Raw genomic sequence first — 20,419 nt, forward strand, 5'->3', positions numbered from 1 at the left:
GCAAATAGCTATTTTTGGCCTCCCTTTACAGTGGCCATGGGCACTGCTATCCATGCTGAGGGGGTCTGCACCAATGTCTTGCACACCTTAGAGCATCCTCATCTTATCTCTGCTATCACCAGCATGAAGGAGGGAAGTGGGCTGGGATGCTAGTTTTCAGGCAGGCCGGAGTGTGTAATGGGCCGTGGTGTTGATACCCACCCTCAGGTTTATAGTCTACATGGGCCACTGGTGCCAGTTGTGACCCACCTCTAAGAAATCATGAGGCAGTGTGATATTAGGTTAGAAAAAGGTCTGGTTTTAGGTCCCTGTGACCCAATGGACTGCCTGGGCATTGATCCTGAGTACAACAATGCATGGTGAGAGGGTATGCCTCCTTGTCTTGCACAGCCTGTTGCTGTCCTCAACTTATCTCTGGTATGAAGGAGGGAGGCTGGGCAGGACTCTTGCTTCCTGTCAGGGTCCCTGGGCAGGCCAGATGGCATAAAGGGGGCATGGCCTTTACACTCACCCTCATGTTTGCTGCCCCTGGGGCCATTGGTGTGCCAGTTGAAGTCTGTACTGGAACAACCCGGCTGGGTAGTGTGAGGTTGTGTTAACCCAGTTTGTTAATAGTTTTAAATAAAGTTCAGACCTCCATATTTAACCATACTCCAGTGTATGTTTCCCATTGTTCCTGGGTCAACATCCGATAAATTTTGCAGGGCTGCAGAACTTAAACTGTTAACAGACTGGAGAGGGATCACTTGCTAATTGAACAAATCAGCCATGGGACTGAACTTGGAAAGCTGATTTCAACAGGTGCTTCACACCTCTGAGATTCAGGCCCTAAATGCTACAAGAAATGGTGGATTCTTTCAAAATATGAGACCCGAACAAGTGTGCTTTATAAGTTACAGCACTTTTCTATGTGGCGTGGAGCACCTTCTTGGTAACCACAGCTCCATTGTATCTGAGGTTCTTAATATTGTATTCTCTTTTGATCCATTTGAAGTCAAGTTAACATATTGTTAAAGTATTATTTCACGTTAATTAAGCTGTAAATGAGCTTAATGATCTGCCTGAACTGAAGCTCAATAACAACCTATGTATTAACTCCCAAAATCAAAAGAATCTTTAAATTCCTTGCCAACTGTACTGAATACAATAGAAACAGACAATCAATAATGTTGCCCTTCTTAGAAAATCAAGTCTGAAGCTGAAGAGCTTGAAATAAATGAATTTTAATGCATGCATTCAGATTCTCCAGATACATTCAAAAAGGGCTTGAGAACCTAAGTCAAGTCTGTTGGAAGAAATAAAAAAGAGGACATGAAGACAGAAAAAGACACAGTTGCCTCCCCTATATTTTAGTATTGGGGATCAAATTGTACCTACAAGTAACCAGAAAGCAAAGTCTATATTGTAATAAGATTATAGTTTAGATCTTCTATCTTGGGTAATATTTGGAAATCCCTGTAACCTCTTCAAATGTTCTGTTATTATGGGGGAGTGAGGTTGTCATAAATATAAAGGGAAGGCTAACCACCTTTAAATCCCTCCTGGCCAGAGGAAAAACCCTTTCACCTGTAAAGGGTTAAGAAGCTAAAGATAACCTCGCTGGCACCTGACCAAAATGACCAATGAGGAGACAAGATACTTTCAAAGCTGGAGGTGGGGGCGAGAAACAAAGGCTTCTCTCTGTCTGTGTGTTGCTTTTGCCGGGACGAGAGCAGGAATTCAGGTCAGAACTCCTGAAAAGAGTTAAAAAGCAATCTAGTTAGATATGCGTTAGATTCTGTTTTGTTTAAATGGCTGATAAAATAAGTTGAGCAGAGCTGAATGGAATGTATATTCCTGTTTTTGTGTCTTTTTGTAACTTAAGGTTTAGCCTAGAGGGATTCTCTATGTTTTGAATCTGATTACCCTGAAAGGTATTTACCATCCTGATTTTACAGAGGTGATTCTTTTAGTTTTTCTTTAATTAAAATTCTTCTTTTAAGAACCTGATTGCTTTTTCCTTGTTCTTAAGATCCAAGGGTTTGGGTCTGTGTTCACCTATGCAAATTGGTGAGGATTTTTATCAAGCCTTCCCCAGGAAAGGGGGTGTAGGGTTTGGGGGGATTTGGGGGAGAGAGACGTTTCCAAGTGGGCTCTTTCCTGGTTATATTTGTTAGACGCTTGGTGGTGGCAGCAATAAAGTCCAGGGACAAAAGGTAAAATAGTTTGTACCTTGGGGAATTTTTAACCTAAGCTGGAAAAGTAAGCTTAGGGGGGTTTTCATGCAGTTCCCCTCATCTGTACCTGAGAGTTCAGAGTGGGGAAGGAACCTTGACATGGTGGCAGAGCGGTGGGATTAACTTGAAATCATTTTGAGATCAATTTGAGATTTTTTGAACCAGAAGCACATATTTTAAAAAAGGACATTTTTTCCCCCTTTGGGCTGCTGGAAAGCAGGTTTTAAGCTGAAAGCAGTTAGAGGTTTTTCTGTCTCTGCTTAGGGGCCAGAGCAGAGACAAAAGGGAATTGTCTTTTGTGAGCTGGAGTTTTCTCTACCTAAAGGCAGGGTAGTTAACCTCCTGCAGGAAAATTCACAAGTCTTCACAGACCTGAAGTTTTTTTGTTTTTTTGTTTGTTTGTTTTTTTTTTACCTAAGAGCAACTAGAGGGGTTTTGTGTCTATTTGCCTGGAGACAAAGGTGTTAGGTTTTTGTTTTTTTAAAGGATTATTCTGTAGGCTGACAATCACTATCAGAGAACATAAGTATCCGGTTACAGTACAACCTATTTTTTTTGACAAGCCAAGTTTTTTTTTTGTTTTGTTTTGTTGTTTTCTTTCTAACTCTTGGGTTTAAAGTTAGTTAAAAACAGAGAGGCTAACATGACAGAAACCAAGGCACAACACAAACTGGAGCTAACCAGACTGGAGGCAGCGAAAGAGGCAGAAAAAAGCCCTAGAGGCTACCCACAGGAGAGCTATGGAGGCAAACGACAAAGAAATGGAGGCAAGGGAAAAAGAACTGGAGGAGAAGGAAAAAGAGAGGAAGCATGCACTGGAGATGGAGAAGGTAAGGGCTGAGCGGAATCTACTGGATAACCCTAACAATCCTTCCCCAACAATCCACAAATGGGAGCGACTATGTCCACAGTATGATGAATCCAGTGATATTGCTGAATATTTTCTCACCTTTGAGAGACTGTGCACACTCCATAAAATTCCTGAAGCTCACAAGATGACTACATTGGTCGCAAAATTGACTGGAAGAGCTCTGGACATATTCAATAAGATGCCTATTGATGAGGCTTCTGACTATAATAAGTTCAAGGATTTGGTTTTAAAGCAATTTCAAATTACATCTGAAACGTACAGAGTAAAATTTCGAACCCTTAAGAGAGGGCCTAGACTTATGTGGCTTATCTAAACCAGATGAAGGATCTGTTAGATAAATGGGTCCAAGGAAGGGGTGTCACTAGCTTTGACGGAATGTGTGATTTGATAGCTCAGGAGCAATTCCTGAATATGTCCATGGAGGAAATAAAACAGTGTTTATGGGATAAGGAAATGGACTCAGCAGAAAGTCTTGCTTCTTATGCTGATCGATATGAGCAGTCCCAGACCACCAGAGAGGTGGGGCAAGCCGGAACAAAATGGGTGGAGGGAGGAGAGAGGAACAACCCTGGTCGCAGTTGGAGCAGATACCAGAAGGGACACCCTCAGACCACACCCTACTACCAGGGGCAGCCCAAGACCCAACTACACACCAAGGAATACTCCAGGCACCTTATCGTCCTGCCACACCATTCTCCAGCAACCCACCTCGCCCCAGTGACCCGTCAGCTGGACGATGTTTTAAATGTAACGAGCCGGGGCATGTGAAGGCCAACTGCCCCAAGAACCCCAACAGATTACAGTTCATTGCACCGGAATCACACCAGAGTCCTCAGGCCTAGATACCTCCCAGATACCCTTGGAGTGGAGGGAAACTGTGAGTGTGGGCGAGAAGAAGGTCACCGCGTGGAGGGACACCAGAGCGCAAGTGTCGGCTATCCATGCTTCCTTAGTGGACCCCAATTTAATTGACCCAGAGATCCAAGTGACAATTCAACCCTTCAAGTCCAACTCTTTCATTTTGCCTACTGCCAAGTTGCCTGTCCAGTACAAGGGCTGGTCAGAAACGTGGACTTTTGCTGTCTATGATGATTATCCCATCCCCATGCTGTTGGGGGAAGACTTGGCCAATCATGTGAAACTAGCCAACAGGGTGGGAATGGTCATCCGCAGCCAGGCTAAGCAAGCTGCCACGCCTAGCTCTGTTCCAGAAACTTCTACCAGGACCTGGTCAGAGGTGATGGAACCGGACCCCATGCCAGCGTCTGTAACAGCAGTAGTGGATCCAGTCCCAGAGACCCAGACAGAGCCAGTCCCAGAACTGGAACCGGTGGAACAACCAGCACCAGACCCATTGCCAGCACTGAATCCAGTACTTGCAACCCCAACACCAGAGGGCCCCACCGAATCTGAACCAGCAGCAGCCAATAACCCTACACAAGAGGCTCAGCCGGAGCCTGAATCCCAACATAGTGCACCAGCGGAGAGCGGTTCACAGTCAACAGAAACAACCCCATCCCCTACATCGCTTCCAGAGGGACCAAGCCTAGGTCCATACTCCAATGAGGAACTGATGTCTCCAGCATCAGGGGAACAGTTCCAGACCGAACAGGAAGCAGATGAACACCTCCAGAGAGCTTGGACGGCAGCACAGAGCAACCCACTGCCTCTCAGCTCTTCTAATCAATCCAGGTTTGTTGCAGAAAGAGGACTTTTATACAAGGAAACTCTCTGGTGGACACCAGGAAGACTGGCATCCTCAGAGACGGTTGGTAGTTCCAACTAAGTACCGGGTCAAGCTCTTGAGCTTAGCCCATGATCATCCTAGTGGCCATGCTGGGGTGAACAGGACCAAAGACCGGTTGGGGAGGTCATTCCACTGGGGGGTAATGGGCAAGGATGTTTCTACCTATGTCCGGTCTTGTGAGGTGCCAAAGAGTGGGAAAACCCCAAGACCAGGTCAAAGTCCCTCTCCAGCCACTCCCTATCATTGAAATTCCATTTCAGTGAGTAGCTGTGGGTATTCTGGGTCCTTTTCTGAAAAAGACACCCAGAGGAAAGCAGTACATACTGACTTTCATGGATTTTGCCACCCGATGGCCGGAAGCAGTAGCTCTAAGCAACACCAGGGCTAAAAATATGTGTCAGGCACTAGCAGACATTTTTGCCAGGGTAGGTTGGCCCTCCGACATCCTCACAGATGCAGGGACTAATTTCCTGGCAGGAACTACGGAAAGCCTTTGGGAAGCTCATGGGGTGAATCACTTGGTTGCCAGCCCTTATCATCATCAAACAAATGGCCTGGTGGAAAAATTTAATGGGACTTTGGGGGCCATGATACGTAAATTCATAAATGAGCACTCCAATGATTGGGACCTAGTGTTGCAGCAGTTGCTCTTTGCCTACAGAACTGTACCACATCCCAGTTTAGGGTTTTCACCATTTGAACTTGTATATGGCAGCGAGGTTAAGGGCCATTACAATTGGTGAAGCAGCAATGGGAGGGGTTTGCACCTTCCCCAGGAACTAACATTCTGGACTTTGTAACCAACCTACAAAACACCCTCCGAACCTCTTTAGCCCTTGCTAAAGAAAACCTAAAGGATGCTCAAAAAGAGCAAAAAGCCTGGTATGATAAACATGCCAGAGAGTGTTCCTTCAAAGTAGGGAACCAGGTCATGGTCTTAAAAGCGCTCCAGGCCCATAAAATGGAAGCATCGTGGGAAGGGCCATTCACGGTCGAGGAGCACCTGGGAGCTGTTAATTATCTCATCGCATTCCCCACCTCCAACCGAAAGCCTAAGGTGTACCGTATTAATTCTCTAAAGCCCTTTTATTCCAGAGAATTAAAGGTTTGTCAGTTTACAGCCCAGGGAGGAGGTGACGCTGAGTGGCCTGAAGGGGTCTACTACGAAGGGAAAAGTGCTGGTGGCGTGGAAGAGGTGAACCTCTCCATGACCCTTGGGTGCAGCGACAGCAGATCAAGGAGCTGTGCACTAGCTACGCGCCGACGTTCTCAGCCACCCCTGGACTGACTGAACAGGCGTACCACTCCATTGACACAGGTGATACTCACCCAATTAAAGTCCAACCTCACCGGGTGTCTCCTCAAGCTAAAACTGCTAAAGAACCGGAGATCCAGGATATGCTACAGATGGGGGTAATCCGCCCCTCTGGCAATGCATGGGCATCTCCAGTGGTTCTAGTTCCCAAACCAGATGGGGAGATACGTTTTTGCATGGACTACCATAAGCTAAATGCTGTAACTCGCCCAGACAAGTATCCAATGCCACACACAGATGAACTATTAGAGAAACTGGGAGGGGCCCAGTTCATCTCTACCTTGGACTTAACCAAGGGGTACTGGCAGGTACCACTAGATGAATCCGCCAAGGAAAGGTCAGCCTTCACCACACATGTTGGGCTGTATGAATTTAATGTACTCCCTTTCGGGCTGGAGAATGCACCCACCACCTTCCAAAGACTTGTAGATGGTCTCCTAGCAGGATTAGGAGAATATGCAGTTACCTACCTTGACGATGTGGCCATATTTTCGGATTCCTGGGCAGAACACCTGGAATATCTACAAAAAGTCTTCGAGCGCATAAGGGAGGTAGGACTAACTGTTAAGGCTAAGAAGTGTCAAATAGGCCTAAACAGGATGACTTACCTTGGACACAAGGTGGGTCAAGGAACTATCAACCCCCTACAGGCCAAAGTGGATGCTATCCAAAAGTGGCCTGTCCCAAAGTCAAAGAAACAGGTCCAATCCTTCTTAGGCTTGGCCAGATATTACAGGCGATTTGTACCGCAATACAGCCAAATCGCCGCCCCACTGACAGACCTAACCAAAAAGAAACAGCCAAATGCTGTTCAGTGGACCGAAGAGTGTCAGAAGGCCTTTAACTAGCTTAAAGCGACACTCATGTCTGACCCTGTGCTAAGGCCCCAGACTTTGACAAACCGTTCCTAGTAACCACAGATGCGTCCGAGCGTGGTGTGGGAGCAGTTTTAATGCAGGAAGGACCGGATCAAGAATTCCACCCTGTAGTGTTTCTCAGCAAGAAACTGTCTGAGAGGGAAAGCAACTGGTCAGTCATTAAAAAGGAATGTTACGCCATTGTCTACGCTCTGGCAAAGCTACACCCATATGTTTGGGGACGGCATTTCCACCTGCAAACCAACCATGCTGCGCTATGGTGGCTTCATACCGCCACGGGAAATAACAAAAAAAACTTATTCAGTGGAGTTTAGCTCTCCAAGATTTTGATTTCGACATCCAACACATCTCAGGAGCTTCTAACAAAGTGGCTGATGCACTCTCCTGTGAAAGTTTCCCAGAATCAACTGGTAAAATCGTCCTTGAGATGTGGAAAATATTGTTAGTCTTTATATACTTGGTAGTATATTTAGAGGTGCATGTGTCTTATTAACTCTGTTTTCTCATAGAGCTCCAGGAAGAAATCACAGCCAGCGTTTCACCCTATCTGTGATTTGGGGGGCGTCATAAAGGGAAAGCTAACCACCTTTAAATCCCTCCTGGCCAGAGGAAAAACCCTTTCACCTGTAAAGGGTTAAGAAGCTAAAGATAACCTCGCTGGCACCTGACCAAAATGACCAATGAGGAGACAAGATACTTTCAAAGCTGGAGGCGGGGGCGTGGGGGGGAAACAGGGTTCTCTCTGTCTGTGTATTGCTTTTGCCGGGACCAGAGCAGGAATGCAGGTCAGAACTCCTGTAAAGAGTTAATAAGCAATCTAGTTAGATATGCGTTAGATTCTGTTTTGTTTAAATGGCTGATAAAATAAGTTGAGCAGAGCTGAATGGAATGTATATTCCTGTTTTTGTGTCTTTTTGTAACTTAAGGTTTAGCCTAGAGGGATTCTCTATGTTTTGAATCTGATTTCCCTGTAAGATATTTACCATCCTGATTTTACAGAGGTGATTCTTTTACTGTTTCTTTAATTAAAATTCTTCTTTTAAGAACCTGATTGCTTTTTCCTTGTTCTTAAGATCCAAGGGTTTGGGTCTGTGTTCACCTATGCAAATTGGTGAGGATTTTTATCAAGCTTTCCCCAGGAAAGGGGGTGTAGGGCTTGGAGGGATTTTGGGGGGAAAGATGTTTCCAAGTGGGCTCTTTCCCGGTTATATTTGTTAGACACTTGGTGGTGGCAGCAATAAAGTCCAGGGACAAAAGGTAAAATAGTTTGTACCTTGGGGAAGTTTTAACCTAAGCTGGTAAAAATAAGCTTAGGGGGTTTTTCATGCAGTTCACCTCATCTGTACCCTAGAGTTCAGAGTGGGGAAGAAACCTTGACAGAGGTTGATATGATAGAGCAAAGGACTCCTCATCACGACTCCTTGGGCAAAAGCATTGACACTGCTAGAGATGCACAATGGATGAATTTTGTCCCTGGGAATAAAAAACAGTATAGCCACTGACAAAGCAGCCACAGGCAAACCAGTTAGGGGAATGGGGGCTTCTTACATTAGTGAAGTTTGCAGGATGGGGCCATTGAGGGGGTTAATCCTGAGAGATGCTGAGATCTCCCAGCTCCTAATGATCTAAAACTGAGCTGCAGGTGATCTGTACTTCTCAAGGTTGGGCCTTGAATCTATCTCTGAGCCTCAGTTTATCCATCCATAAAATCAATCTATCAAAACTCTTCCCCACCACAAGACCATGGAGAGATGTATTCATTAAATTAATTAATATAAAGTGCTTCAGCTGCCAGTGCTTTAGAATTGAGGAATATTATTGTGTCTGAAATTCATGTGCATCTGTGATGGTTTACCTAATATACCCCTGCTAAGTGAGAATAGTGTTCATATACAGTTTGATTGGATCATAATCAAGTTGTAGATTACCCAGGTAAGATTTGGTTAATTGACCTGTAAAATAGGGGCAACTTCCCATAATGACAGTTCTTCCCTCTGAAAAGAGAATGTAATGCATGATAGGTATGGGAACTAAGTAGTGAAATGAACCCCAATTATTCTATCCCAGAGAAACTCATCAGAGAAAAAGCAAGATAAGGGACACAAGTCAAATATTTTATTTATTTACGACCACTGTAATGAGCAATTAAGCGGGGGTGGGGGGGGCTTTGGAAAATATCAAAAGGCAAGAATCTTAAAAGAAGAATGAATCGTGTTCCATCCACCCTCTTACTTCTCAATGTTTCTTTTTCCAGTAGTTGTGCACTTCTGCACCTCCGTGTATTATCTGCAGTGCATTAACTGAAGTTACTAGATGATTTTTTTCTTCTTAGTCAAGTGCTTTCAAAGGGTGTTTTCTATCACATTGTTACTTATCTACAATCTATCAAGAACAGAAGCAGTGCAGTAATGATATAGTACCTTACTCTTCATGCTCCGGGAATGTATTATTTATGGCCTATGAAATTGAGTTTCACTCAAGTATTACATCTTTCTTCTGATGTAAATAATGAATGCTGTCTTGAATAAAAAAATTGTGTGGTCATTACCAGAAAATAGTAACTATTATTATTGTTAATAGTACTAATAACAAATATTCTTTTAGTTCCAAGCCACCGTAAAGGAAGGAGTCACAGGAGTGATAGTGAATTTAACTGTTGAAGACCGAGATGACCCAGCAACAGGAGCCTGGAGAGCTGTGTACACCATTATCAATGGAAACCCAGGACAGAGTTTTGAAATCCATACCAACCCAAAGACCAATGAGGGGATGCTCTCTGTTGTCAAAGTAAGGGCAATTTGCTTTTGTGTAATTTATTATTACTGTGAGGTACATTTCACATGAAAAGGACCAACTACTGGAATTAGCAAGTCGAAAGTATATGATTGGCTTGCAGTTCAGTTTAGGCAATACATGTCACTCCTTCTGTGTTACAATAACACAATAACCCTGCTTACTGGAAGCTAGTAGCTCTGCTACTATGCTAGAGTACATGCTGTGGTTTTGTTGTGTGGCTATATATACATAAAGTATGAGACGGAGACCACACAACTTGTCTGTTGCTGAACTTTGACCAGACAGCAGGATGTATCCAATGATGGTGATGGAGGTGCTGTCCTTTGTGGCTAATTCTGTCACTTTTACAAGCTTGGATGAATGTTATATATGCTCTTCGCATCTGGTACTCTGATTTCTTGGTGTGTCTTACAGCCTTTAGACTACGAGATCTCAGCATTCCACACACTGCTGATCAAAGTAGAAAATGAAGACCCGCTGGTTCCAGACATAGCCTACGGCCCCAGTTCTACAGCAACAGTTCAGATCACTGTTCTGGATGTAAATGAAGGCCCTGTTTTCCACCCAGACCCAATGACGGTAACCAAACAAGAAAACAGCCCCATAGGCAGTGTTGTGTTAACAGTAAACGCCACAGATCCAGATACCTTGCAACACCAGACTATTCGGTGAGTGCAATATTCTAAGTCTACCAAAAAGTGAATATAAATGTCTGTTGTGCCTGAAGAGCTTGGCTGTTAGTACCACATTAAATTAAATTAATTTGGGATCTGGATAATAAGGAGTGAGGATTTCTTTTTCAGAATGAAGAGCTTCATTATCATGAAGACAAAGATCTACATTAGGCAGGTGGCAATAGTCTTCCAAGTATCAGGGGGTAGCCAGGTTAGTCTGTATCCACAAAAGCAACAAGGAGTCCAGTGGCACCTTAAAGACTAACAGATTTATTTGGGCATAAGCTTTCGTGGGTAAAAACCACTTCTTCACTTGCCTAAAGTGTAGCACCCAGAACTGGACACAATACTCCATCTGAGACCTAACCTGAATAGAGTGGGACAACTACCTCCCTTGTCTTACATACAACACTCCTGTTAATACACCCCAGAATTATATTAGCCGTTTTTCCAACTGCATCACATTGTTGATTCATATTCAATTTGTGATTCACTATAACCCCCAAGATCCTTTTCAGCAGTAATATTACCTACGCAGTTATTCTCCATTTTGTAGTTGTGCATTTGATTTTTCCTTCCTAAATGCAGTACTTTGCACTTGTATTGATTGAATTTCATTCATACCAATTGTCCAGTTTACCAAGGTCCATTTGCATTTTTATCCGATCTTCCAAAGTGCTTGCAACTCCTCCCAGCTTGGTGTTATCCATACATCTTATAAGCATACTCTCCACTCAATTATCCAAGTCATTAATGAAAATATTAAATAGTTTCAGACCCAGGACAGACACCTAAGGGAGCCTACAAGATTTGCTGTCATAGTTTGACAGTGAACCAATCAACACTAATCTATAATTCCTCGTGTCCTCTTTGTTCCCTTTTTTAAAGATGGGTACTATGTTTGCTCTCCTCCAGTCCTCTGGGACCTCACCTGTCCTCCATGGCTTCCTGAAGATAATTTCTAATGGTTGCAAGAATGTTTCAATTAGTTCCTTAATGCATCCTAGGGTGAATTTCATCAGGCCCTGCTGGCTTGAATACATCTGACTTATCTAAATACTCTTTAACCTGCTATTTCCCTGTTTTGGCTTGCATTCCTTTCCTCTTGTTGTTAATATTAATTATGTTGAGCATCTGGTCACAATTAACCTTTTTAATGAAGACTGAAGCACAATAGGCATTAGGCCCCTCAGCCTTTACCTGTTATTAGCTCTCCATCCCCCTAACAAGTGGGCCTACACTTTTCTTTGTCTTTTGCTTGCTCCTAGTGTATTTCTAGAACAAATTCTTATTGCCTTTTATGTCCCTTGTTAGATGTAACTCATTTTGTGTCTTGGCCTTTCTGATTTTGTCCCTACATGCTTCTGCTATTCTTTTGTATTCATCCAAAGTAAATTGTCCATATTTCCACTTTTTGTAAGATTTCTTTTTAATTTTCAGGTTATTAAAAAGCTCCTGATGGAGCCATATTCATTTCTTCCTATTCTTCCTGCCTTTCCTTCACTTGAAGATTGTTCCTGTTGTGTCTTCAATATTGTCTCTTTGCAAAAGTGAACTCTTCTTCCCCCTTAGATATGCTCCCTTAGATATGGGACTTTACCTACCTGTTCTCTGAGTTTGTTCAAGTCTGCTTTTTTGAAGTTCATTTTCCTTATTGTTCTGTTCTGTTCTTCTTCCTTTCCTCAAAATCATGAAATCTATCATTTCATGATCACTTTCACTTAAATTGCCTTCCAAGATCAGATTCAAAGCCAGTTCCTCCCTGTTTGTCAGAATCAAGTCTTAAATGGCTGTCCTTGGTTACTTCCTCCACCTTCTGAAACAATAAGTTGCCCCCAATACATTCTAAGAACTTACCGAAGATTTTGTGTTTTGCTGTATTTCTTATCCAACAGATGTCTGAGTAGTTAATGCCCCCCACCCCTCATTACTTACCAAATTTGGATATTTGTTGTTTGTTCTAGAAATGCCTCATCCATTTCCTCCTCCTGATTTGGTGGTCTCAAATAGACCCTTACCATGTTTTGTTTCCCCATTAATCTTCACCCAGAGACATTTAACTGGCCAGCCTTTCACCTCTTCCTGGACCTCAGAACAACAGTATATATTCTTGATGTATAAAGCAACACTTCCTCTTTTTTTCTGCTTCCTGTCCTTCCTGAGCAAGCGATACTGCTCTATAGCAATCTTCTAGTTATGAGGTTTATCCCCCACCAAGTCTCAGTGATGCCAATTAAGTTACAATTTAACTTGTGTACTAAGCCTTCCAGTTCTTCCTGTTTATTCCCCATACCCCTTGCAGTTGCATGTAGACTTTTTAGATGTTAAGCAGATTCCCCCACTCTTTTCCATTTTGTCGCTTCTATGACACTATTGTCATTTTTCATTCCCTCCAGCTGCATCTTCTCGCCCTCTATCAAGGTCACCTTTTTATACCTACCGGTAGGCTTTTATCACTTGGCCCCTTTTGAGCCTAGTTTAAAGCCATCTTCTCTAGGTTGGCTAGTCAGTGTCCAAAAATACTCTTCCTCTTCTTGGTCAGGTGGACCTGATCTTTTCCCAGCAGTCCTCCTTTTCAGAATAGCACCCCAGAGTCGAGGAAGGCAAAGACGTCCTGTCAACACCATCTGTACAGCTTTGCACTCATCTCCAGGGTGCATGTGTCTCTGCCTAGGCCCTTACCCTCAACTGGGAGAATGGAAGAGACTCTCATCTGCACCCCCACCTCCTTCACCCTTGCTCCCAGAGCCCTGAAGTCCATGATGATGTGCTCAGGATCAGACCTGACAGTATCTGCAAATTAAAGAAACAAACAAACAAAAAACAACCATTACCTCTCTGCCTTTTTCTGCTGAAGAACCCAGCTGGTTCACTCCCTTAGTCTTCCAGCGGCCTTCATCCCAGCAGCTAAATCTTACCAGCCACAGGGAACTTGTGTGCTTTTTAAAGCTTGGGCCCCACACGCACTCTCAAATGGAATGGTTTCAGAGTAACAGCTGTGTTAGTCTGTATTCGCAAAAAGAAAAAGAAAAAAGAAAAGGAGAAAAGGAAAAGGAGTACTTGTGGCTACCTTTTCTTTTTTCAAATGGAATGGGTGACTCACCCTTTCTCATTCAGCCACCTCTAATCTCTGGCCTAGTAAAAAAAAATTGCACTGCCCTCACTTCAAAGAGCCCCGCTTGTATTCAGGTGTTAACCCACCTAACTGCAGGGTGATCTAGCCCAGACAGTCAGCAACTGAGCTTAGATTTCAACCACACCATACCACACAGCAAACCAGTAAACTAACCCAGAGTCCTACTAACCTGGATGACAAGATCCTAGCACAGAAAAGTGCTAATTTTTTCCCCACCAAAGTTAATCAATAGCAGGAAGGCAGAAAACCCCTGAGATATTGAGCAGCCGGCTAACTCCCTTAGCTGTCTTCCTCTCACCAGCCACATGATGATGTCTTCTGTACTATAGAAATATAATTCCATACATATACTCTCTCTCTGAGGAACAGAGTTGGCAATTATTAAGTGCTGCCATCTTCTCATATTTAAAAATGGAGAATCAATTTTAAAGCTATTTTATGACATCTGATTGCTATTTTCCTGGTCTGAATCTCTTGAGACCACAGCCTATATTAGGCATCTTATGATGATGATCTACCAGTGTTCTGGGAAGGCTCGTGTGGAAAGAGGGAAATAATTTTTCCAGCCCAAAAAAGCAGATTATTTTTACAGTTAAAAATGGTTCCTGGAGTCTCTGGTGAACTGGATGAAAATTTAGAAAGAACACACAAGTCATACAATGATGTTAGTCTCAAAATCGTATTTTCTTTGAAATAACGTTAACTCTACCTTCCTGCATATCAGAGGAGGAGTTTCAATCAGGTGTTTAGACACTTGAGCTGGGTGAGGGAAGCAAAACTGGGTGGAGCGAGGATGTAGAATGCAGAAAGGAGGACCAGAGGCTGTAGCCTGGGGAGTCCCTCTACAGATCAGCTGCCTTGTCGGTTATTAAAGATTGAGAAGGTGCATGTGAGGAGAAAAATCAGTGAGCAGCCACTCTTTGTAATATGCTTCCCAGGAGAATTTCCAGTTAGAAATGGAGCCTTGTTGCAGGGCATTGAAAATGAATGGTAGAAAGGTGCCATAGAATAATGTAAGAGGGATTAAGAAACACTGTGCTCTGATTTCCCTATGGATTCTCTTGGGCAGTGCAGTCTGTGACCCCTTCTCCTGAGTCCTTACCGCATGAGGTTGCAAACACCATTTGCATGAAGGAAGAATGCAGTTTTGACTTTATGATAAACTTCATGGAGGTTTAGAAGTCATTTTTTACCCTTCTGTATTTCCTTTTTTCCATGAGAGGGAGCAACAAGGCCATGGATAAGCTCTGTAGCTCAAGCGGTGTTGGTCCGCTCCTGTATTCCTTGTTTCCGTATTCCGTACACTCCAGGCAAAGTCAATTGAATCTTTGAGTGCCCAGTGATTGCAGGGCAGGCACTAAGGCTCTACCAAAAGGGAGCTAGGTAAATTCATGGAGGATAGGTCCATCAATGGCTATTGGCCAGGAGGGGCAGGGATGGTGTGTCCCTAGCCTCTGTTTGCCAGAAGCTGGGATTGGGTGACAGGGCATGGATCACTAGATGATAACCTGTCTGTTCATTCCCTTTGGAGCACCTGCCATTGGCCACTGTCAGAGGACAGGATACTGGGCTTGATGGACCTTTGGTCTGACCCAGTGTGGCCATTCTTATGTTCTTATGTACCTGTAGAGACCACAATGCCAATCCATGTGTGGATTTGTCCATCATCACCAGAGTTGTTTAGAAGTGACTGGTCACTTCTTACGGAAAATGAGTCTATGGGTCATTAATGAAATTCAATGTAAATAAGCATGTATCAGTATAGTGTTGTGAAGGACTGGACTGAGAGGTGGGGATTAAAATGATGTGAAGATGAATTTAAACAGGTAAGAGTACTCAACATTTAATGTAGGGGAGAAAGGTAACACGTATAATTAAAGATTTCAATTCCCTGCATCATCTCAAAAACATCTAGTTAATAGACTATGAATATTTTGTTTTTCTGTATCAAGAGTACCTGTAAATGTTGTCACTTAAAAATCAGATTATCTGAAGGATGGATCTTAACTGATGTCATTTCCCTGTTTTTTAAATGTATTTATTTATTGAATGCATTTTTAGCCATTCATTTCATTTTACTCTTTGCTCCGGAGAATTCTTATTTCATTCACCATTGTCATAGCTTTCTGTTGATGGACGGAAAAGAGCTGTGGAATTTCTATCACGTCAGATTCAGCAATATGACCCTCACGTGCATTATTCAAAGCCTGACTCATGTAGAAAAAAAGTCCCATATTCCCTTTGGTGTTGGTATTGAGTTTAGCATATACAGGGCTAAATTTATTGACAGTTTTAAGTATTTTCATGGGAGCTATTTGATAAGAAAAGGCTCATTAATTATTTGCAATGTTTGATCTTGTTCTGCTAAGAGAGCAGCCCCAAGAGAATAGGGAGTATACGTGAAATGGGTTAAGAAAATCATGCAGTAGGTTTTTTTTATAATCCTGAATCTGTTATCTGTACTTCTGAACCAGACTTGCTGATTTTGCCAATTTTTTTAATGATTATGTTGAGAATGCAAATTATAGGTGGTATTAGTGGATCACTGGGAATTCTAGTTTGCTTTTCAAATAGCGTATGCAGGCAGCTAAACAGCATAAATCCTTTTGCAATCTACCACTAGTTAAAACCTGCTGCAGAGGACTCCTGAAATTCTGAATAATAATAGTTCATAAGCTAAATGAAAGGTTCCCAGAGCCCACAACTTAATGTGGACAATATAGGCACTGCCAAAAATTGGAATTTTCTTTTACCCAAAAGAGAGGTTTTCTTCTCTCATGCTGAACATCCAGAAAAAGCACAACAATGAGGTAGAGGGCCGAGAGTTGATAGTGATCATATATGAGGAAGTATTTTACAAGACAAGGACTATTAATTTTATAAGGAGAAAAACAAATGGGAATATAATAGAGGTATGGAAAATAGTGTGTGACTCAGAATAGGCTAATCAGGCTGTATATATCTTCTTTTTGATACAAGAAATAGAAAACACTGAACAAAATAAAAAATAGAGAAAAGGAAGGATTTTTCATGCAATGTAGTTAAGCAGTGGAACTCACTGCTGCTGGGTATTATTGAAGCAAATAGCTTATGAAGAGTCAATAAAGGATTAGACATTTATATGAAAGAGAAAAGCATTTGCAATTTAGCTAGGGTAAAATTACATGTATTGTGGAAAATGCTCTGTAGTTCTCACCAGTGGATGTACTGGTATAGTAAGGTCAAATTTTCAAGCAGGCACAATATGAAGTATACATTCACTAAGCCTTAATGGACAAGTGCAAGTCTCAGTTTGTGTGTGCATGCCCACATCCCTGATCCATATATGTTTGTGCGAACTGCATGCCCGCATCCCTGATCCATGCATCCATTATTCCCAACAAAATACATATGTCAGTTGCAAAATGTATGTCTGTACAGATAGAGGTATGAGGAGTTTTGTTCACGTCACCCACCTTTGTTTTCAGTGTATTGCAACTAATGTATGAGACCATTCAGGGCCAAAAAGGTATTTTCAATTTGCTGTACCTACAATTAGGAGGTGCTGGTAGCTATTAGTAATGACCACCAACATAGTGTAACAACTACACTTTAAAAATCATGAATATAACATAAAGAAACATTTCTGTACCATGGTTCCAAATCAAACTGAATCTATTGTTTGAGCACCAAATATCTGAATCTGATTTAAATGACTTGTCTCTTTGGAAAACGTAGCTTGCCTTATAAAGATTCCTATAGGCATCTGTATTTTTGAGACAATTTTCCTTCTAATTCTTCAGTCTGAAGTATTCAAAGACTCCAAGTATTTGCAAGAATCAAAACCCATATACCTGTAGGTCTAGATATCAGTATGCATATGGTTAGCAGTGCACCTGCATTAACATTCAAGGGAAGTTATTAGAGTTATAAACATCATACTGGGAACTAAAACTCACAACCATACACTTCAGGATCCAAGTCCAATTGTGCCCGTAGTTACATCTGTTTAGATCTAGAGTAATTTTAATTTCAAGCCAGGCCTTGGACAATCATGTCCTGATCTGGAGTCAATGAAAAGGCTCCCCTTGAGTACAGTGGGATTTGAATCAAGCCCTCAAAACAAGAACCGGTAGACAAAACCAACAGAGTTTCTCCCCATTTACACTAATGTAACTGAGAGCAAAATTTTGTCCCTCTGTGTTCACAGGGAGAAAGCAATGGAACCAGTTAACGTACAATTGAAATTCTAAGACTGATTAACCTATATTAACCTATATTTTCTTCTGAAGTATTCAGTTCCTTCTACAGCTTCCAACTTTTTATAACAATAATAATAAATAATAATAATAAATCCAGAAGCCCCCTTATTAATTATAATCCAACGACTTATTAATAGACTGATAATGAAGTTTCTCAAATTTGATTTCTTAATCAGGGATTACTGTTATTTTTGTGCCAGATTTAAGAGTTTAATTTTGGGTGCCTCTTTCCCACCTCTGAAATTTTAATCAGAAGTTTCAAGGGTATGTGTCAATGCAAAGTTAAAGGCCAAATTTAATAACATTTTCTACCTTGGGAAATTAAAAGAAGAGCCTTGCTTTTTGAAATCCATTATTAACAGTAGATCTTAATTAAACATAGTTACTGGCCTTAATAATTTGTCTGCATGGAGAGATCAAGTTTTGTCATTTCTTTGCTCTTTGGATTCAACAAGTTCCGGAATAACCATAGTTAGACTTCAAACTAAGTGTAAATAAGTTGTTTACTGCAGCGTACTTATAATTTTTAATTAAAGCAATGCTCTCTGGTTTCATGTTTTATCATGGCAATATATTTTTATTACCTACTCTGCTCTAGGATTTTTAATTATTTATGTGAGTATATTATTGCAACTTTCATTCTTGGTAAGTGATGTGACTGGTTGCTGTAGAAACATCTCCAGGAAAAAAATAGTTTATGGAATACAGCATGTATAATTAATTAAATAACAACATTAAAATGGCCTTAATTCCTATCTGAAAGATGTATGTGAAGCTGGAGTGCTTAGAAATAGAACCCATGCTAGAATGAGGCTCATAGGAATGGAAACTTTGTCAAAATTATATGCAATAATTTTGGCAACTCATCTGTAGTCAATCCCAGTTGATGCCATATAATATCAAGGATGTCTGAATAGATAGCTGAAGGCCCACTGTCATAGTTTGTACAGCGCCTAACACAATGCGGTCCTGATTCATAACTTGGGCTCCTAAGTACAATAATACAAATGAATTAATAAATAAGAAGAATATTGAGGAGATCTCAGCTGCATTACGTTGAAAGGCAATGTGGCTATTTTACAATAAATTTGACATGTTAACAATCTTAAGGTCTGATTCTGATCTCACTTACAATGCGTTTGAAGTCAGTGGAAATACACCAATATGAAACCAGAATATCTCCAGTGGCTTTGGTGGTATGGCTCCTGATTTATACTAGTGGAATTGAGATCATAATCAGTACTTGCTGTTCATAGCATGATTTCCAAACAACAGCTGTCTATGTTGAAATGTAAAACAGACTTTGTTTTACTTCTTATACTGGACTTGAGCCTTAGAGCAAAACACTGACAAATTCTAATGGGGCTTCTTTCTTGAATAACAGACTGTGAAAGTAATAATGCTGAGCCCTGGTCTACAAACTTATGTTGGTATAACTACGTCACTCAGGGATGTGGAAAACCCATCCCCCTAAGCAGCACAGGGATATCAACCAAACTCCTGGTTTAGACAGTTCTAGGTCGATGGGAGGTCTTCTCTTGTTGACATCGCTTCCGCCTCTCAGAGAGGTGAAGCCCTCCCGTTGGCACACATAGCATCTTCACTAAGTGCTACACAGCTGCAGTGCTGTAAGTGTTGACAAGTCCTGAGTTTCTCAGACAATGAGTTAAAGAATGATACTCATTTCTTAATATCTTTGTTCAAAGTGCAACCGGGCAGCGTAGTATCTACTAAGTCCATTGGTGGTTACTTTTACAAGTGAGCAAGATTTTGCTCTGTTCCATCTTCAGAAACCTAGAGTCAGTGCTAGTGGAATCCACTGAAGTCAGTGGAGATCCTCCAGAGTTATGCTGGTGTAAGTGAAAACTGCCATGTTTCATCTTTGAAAAGATGGAGTGGTTTCCTAAAGGCCTGTAAGATAGTGTTGAGACTACATTAAATGTCAGGTTTCAGAGTAACAGCCGTGTTAGTCTGTATTCGTAAAAAGAAAAAAGAAAAAAGAAAAGGAGTACTTGTGGCACCTTAGAGACTAACCAGTTTATTTGAGCATGAGCTTTCGTGAGCTACAGCTCACTTCATCGGATGCATAGCATATTGTGGAAACTGCAGAAGACATTATATACACACAGAGACCATGAAACAAAACTTCCTCCCACCCCACTGTCCTGCTCGTAACAGCTTCGAGCAGGACAGTGGGGTGGGAGGAAGTTTTGTTTCATGGTCTCTGTGTGTATATAATGTCTTCTGCAGTTTCCACAATATGCTATGCATCCGATGAAGTGAGCTGTAGCTCACGAAAGCTCATGCTCAAATAAACTGGTTAGTCTCTAAGGTGCCACAAGTACTCCTTTTCTTTTTTCTTTTTTCTTTTTACATTAAATGTGAAATTTGCAAGCTCGGTGAGTTCATCGTGACTCCCAAACATTGGAGAAACTAAGCAGAATTCAGTGGAATAAAGTAAGAAATGGTTTACATCTGTTATTCCCATTTGTGCTGCCAGTTACTAGTTTATATGTAGTGAAATCAGAAGCCATGCATCATTAAA

The 20,419-nt window shown here is 41.8% G+C and overlaps 1 protein-coding gene and 1 long non-coding RNA gene across 2 annotated transcripts in view; one reads left to right on the top strand and one right to left on the bottom strand.

Annotated features, from left to right (window-relative positions):
- Nucleotides 1–13,458, bottom strand: part of LOC141996646 (uncharacterized) — a 28,597-nt gene extending 15,139 nt beyond the window's left edge. The window contains exon 1 of the long non-coding RNA XR_012641581.1: nucleotides 13,332–13,458. This is a non-coding gene — a long non-coding RNA (uncharacterized LOC141996646). The remainder of the gene's footprint in view (nucleotides 1–13,331) is intronic.
- The window catches only part of CDH13 (cadherin 13), a 758,666-nt gene that overhangs the window by 664,605 nt on the left and 73,642 nt on the right, over nucleotides 1–20,419 (top strand). The window contains exons 9-10 of the mRNA XM_074968836.1: nucleotides 9,632–9,814; nucleotides 10,238–10,491. Of these exons, the coding sequence (XP_074824937.1) occupies nucleotides 9,632–9,814; nucleotides 10,238–10,491 (437 nt within the window). The remainder of the gene's footprint in view (nucleotides 1–9,631; nucleotides 9,815–10,237; nucleotides 10,492–20,419) is intronic.

The sequence above is a fragment of the Natator depressus genome, chromosome 12 (assembly GCF_965152275.1).
Source record: "Natator depressus isolate rNatDep1 chromosome 12, rNatDep2.hap1, whole genome shotgun sequence".
Taxonomy (NCBI): domain Eukaryota; kingdom Metazoa; phylum Chordata; order Testudines; family Cheloniidae; genus Natator; species Natator depressus.